Raw genomic sequence first — 4,084 nt, forward strand, 5'->3', positions numbered from 1 at the left:
CAGCAAAGGTTAGTATTTTAGCAATTGGCATTCTAGTTGTCCATCTCTTGTTAGGTGATGGGTTTGACTTCTTCCTTCTCTCCTGAAACGAATCCTCATGCATTAATTGAAAGAAAAATGAGGTAGCTGATCTTGCAAAGCAAAGGACAGTCACTTGACTCAGGACTCGACCTTCGTGAGCTTCTGTCAGAGCAGCCATGGCCCAGCCTTTCTGTTGTTCATACTGGCCTCATGCTTCCCCTCTACCACAGCTCATCCCCAGCTGTGCTGCACTGAAAGTTTGCTAACTCAGAAGACATCATTGTGTTGGGGAAAACAACTTCCCTTCATTCATATTCAGACGTTCAGACTTAGATTAGTTTTCTTTTTGCCCACAAAACAACTGTGGAGTTTTACTTTCTAGGAAAGTGGCAAAGGGAAACAACAACAACAAAAAAAACTAAAGTCTTACATATGATAGAGATACAGCCCCTCTGCCTTTCTTCCCTTCACTTTATTGTTCTTATTTCAAGGTGAATTAGAACTAGAGCAGGAGCAGCAAGACCAATCTTGGTCAACAAGTCACTAAAAGAATGTAGAAACTAAGTGAAAAATTATACTCAAGTAAAGGAAAGAAGGCTATTTCTCCCTGAACCAGTAGCCTGGTTCTCACCATCCTTCATTCTCAGAGGAAGAAAGAGATAGAGGAACAGACATATCCAGTGGAATCAATGGTCTGAATGAATGACTGAAACTCTCTAGATTCTGTGACATAAGCTTCCAGTGAGAGACAACACCATCACTGAATCTCCTTCCTCCAGCTCAGAAACTCTGAGCAGAAAAGTGTTGAAAAGTTTAAGTAAAAGTCTTGAATAATAAAAATGTTCTAATTTGAGTGACAAATATCCAATTGGATGGGTACATTTGAAGTTATTGGGAAATACGTAAATTTAATACTTTAAACTGATGACATTTTCTTTGATCATATTGCGAATACACAAATGAAAATCAAAAAAGGAAGTGAAAGTGTATTAAAACAATTAGAAAATGAAAATTACCATGTTCCTTATTTAATGGCCTTGCTTAGAAAGAGTGGCATCAGAGAACCTACCTCAAGGTTCCACCAGACGCCGTCTCAGCCAGACCAGCAGCAGCCTAATCTTCCCCATGGCCGTTGTGCTCTCTCTAATGATGGCCCTGGTGCTGGTCAGCTATGGCCCGGGAGGATCCCTGGGCTGTGACTTGTCTCCGAACCACGTGCTGGTTGGCAGGCAGAACCTCAGGCTCCTGGGCCAAATGAGGAGACTCTCCCCTCGCTTCTGTCTGCAGGACAGAAGAGACTTTGCTTTCCCCCAGGAGATGGTGGAGGGCGGCCAGCTCCAGGAGGCCCAGGCCTTCTCTGTGCTCCATGAGATGCTCCAGCAGACCTTCAACCTCTTCCACACAGAGCGCTCCTCTGCTGCCTGGGACACCACCCTCCTGGAGCAGCTCCTCACTGGACTCCATCAGCAGCTGGACGACCTGGACGCCTGCTTGGGCCCGGTGACAGGAGAGGAAGACTCTGCCCTGGGAAGGACGGGCCCCACACTGGCCGTGAAGAGGTACTTCCAGGGCATCCATGTCTACCTGAAAGAGAAGGAATACAGCGACTGCGCCTGGGAAATCGTCATAGTGGAAATCATGAGATCGTTCTCTTCATCAATCAGCTTGCAAGAAAGATTAAGAATGATGGACTCAGACTTGAACTCACCTTGACATGACTCTCACTGACTAAGATGCCACATCACCCTTGCACACTCACCTGAGGTCATTTCAGAAGACTCTGATTTCTGCTTTAGCCACAGTGTTTCCTGGATTCAATCAACAGTACTTTCTCAGTAGCAATAAGAAAGTAGATAGAAAAAGTATTCAACTGCAAGAGGATAACTCCCCTGATGTTATTTATGTTTATTTATGTATTTATTTTCTTTTATCTCATCATATTTATATTTTCATGTAAAAATGTTTTTCTGCATTGTAATAAAATTTAGAAAATATGTTCATTTCCTTAATCTTCTAATTTGTTTTATTTATTAAATTTTTATGAAAGTAACTTTGTTTTTTCATTATGAAGAACTAAATATTTATTTTGTCTACATAAACCTATCGTGGAATAGCATTTGTCCATTTATACTACAGAATAGTTGTATCACTTTTCAGGAAATGATTGTCAAAAGGTAGAATTCCTGGAATTCCCTGGCAGTCCAGTGGATAGGACTCCATGCTTCCAGTGTGAGAAGCTCAGGTGCCATGGATACCTGGTCAGGGAACTAAGATCCTGCAAGCTGTGGAGTGCAGCCCCCTTCCACCCAAAAAAAACAGGTAGAAAGGAGTCTCTGAAATGGTGGTAAATGATTAGCCCTCAATTCACAAGTATAAGTAGTTTATACCCAATCAGCAAAGAATGGTTGGTGTCAGTATGTGGGGGGAGGACTCCCCTCCTCCAGGGAAGCTGCAAACATGTGGTGCTGAGTGGCTGATCCTGACCTTACTCTTCCTCCCACCTTCTCCTCAGTCCTGCTTTACTGAACAATCCACTCCCTTACACTATATCTTCACTGCCTCCAACACAGGAGCTCTGTTCTGTGATGGTTTCTGGCTTCAAAGTTCTCTGAGTGGAAATCACTGGAAGAGAGCACAAGTGAAAGGAGAGTTCTAGAAGCTTCAAAACCTTTGAATTGCAGCTCTGCTATTTAACAGCAGTGTGACCCTGCAAAATATCACAAACACTAAGGAGAAGGAAATGGCAACCCACTCCAGTGTTCTTTCTTGAAAATCCCATGGACAGAGGAGCCTGGTGGGCTACAGTCCATGGGTCACAGGAGTTGGACATGACTGAACCAACTTAGCATGCATGCAAGGACGCATTCTATCTTGATCTTCTTCTCAAATATCGGGAAAATAAGAGTAGCTTTTCATAGAACTACTGTTTGGATCAATAAGTCCATATTAAAAGAAGCATAAAAGTGTGCTTGGTCAAATAATCAGGACAGGGAGAGTCCCAGAGTAGCTGCCCACAGGGAGCAGGCAGGACAGCTGGCCTGAGGCAGGGACTGAAAGGCAGCACTGGAAAGATGCTGGGTCTTTGGTAAAAATATTTAACTTGGGTGCTAGTTTCATAGTATATTCAGTGTGTGAACTCTCCTGTGCTCAAGGCTGAAGACAATTCCAGTTTCTGTGTTTCAGACTTCTAGAAGTATTCTTAGGAAGTCACAGAAATTCTTTGAGAAAGAAGGATTAGTAGAAAATGCTTTCATCTACTATAAAAATGAATAATAGGGAAATCATAGAGATCTCATAGGACTGCAGAATATCACACACATTACTCATTAATAATGTTTCCTGTTCTTTAGTATGAGTAGTCCTGTGCTACTTTTTAACATATTTCTAAAATTACCTTCTCAACTCGCTGTTGGGTTTCAGTCTTTCAGCAGCAAAGCAGAGGCAGGAAGAAAAGAGCCAGGGCCATGCAGGGTGAGGCTCTGCTCTCCAGCCCTGGGCTGTCCTGGGTTTGATCCCAGTTGTTTTCCGTGAAGACTTCAGTCCCTAAGTACCGGCAGTGTCACCTCCTAGAGTCAGTCCTTCTCAAAAATCAGTGCCTTTGAGAAGAGACTGCTACAAGTGTATGCAGATGTCTTATACGCAAGCGAGAGTCTTTGTCTGAACACGGGGCCATGAAGTCAATTTTATTGGTCAAAATACATAAACCTTGCACATGCACACTGCCAACTGTCCATGACAACAATGGCTACATGAATCCACATTCAAGACCATATAAGCTCTTATATGTCCTCACTCATTGACCAAAACAGGATCTTATCATCCTTTTCAATTTTGCCAATCTGACTGGTGACACATGGCATCTAGCAGCAACCATTAGTTTTCCTTTTCCTAATTGATGGCGGCTGTCATCAGTCATACTCCAGCCTTCTCGTCCACCTCTTGGAATTGGTTTGGGAGAACTCTGAAAGAAAAACAATCTGCAGGCAAAGGAGAAATATACTGGAAGGAACTGGAGCCCCAGCATCACAGAGTAGAGCTGAGAAGAGCTGTGGAGTTGAGACTT

General features: G+C 43.1%; 1 protein-coding gene across 1 annotated transcript; it reads left to right on the forward strand.

The window, feature by feature from the left end:
- Positions 1 to 1,146: 1,146 nt before the first annotated feature.
- LOC104985518 (interferon omega-1-like) lies at positions 1,147 to 1,734 on the forward strand. The gene has a single exon (XM_010835735.1). The coding sequence runs from the start codon at positions 1,147 to 1,149 to the stop codon at positions 1,732 to 1,734; it is 588 nt and encodes a 195-aa protein (XP_010834037.1).
- Positions 1,735 to 4,084: the final 2,350 nt, after the last annotated feature.

This window comes from Bison bison, unplaced genomic scaffold (assembly GCF_000754665.1).
Source record: "Bison bison bison isolate TAMUID 2011002044 unplaced genomic scaffold, Bison_UMD1.0 scf7180017845557, whole genome shotgun sequence".
NCBI lineage: Eukaryota > Metazoa > Chordata > Mammalia > Artiodactyla > Bovidae > Bison > Bison bison.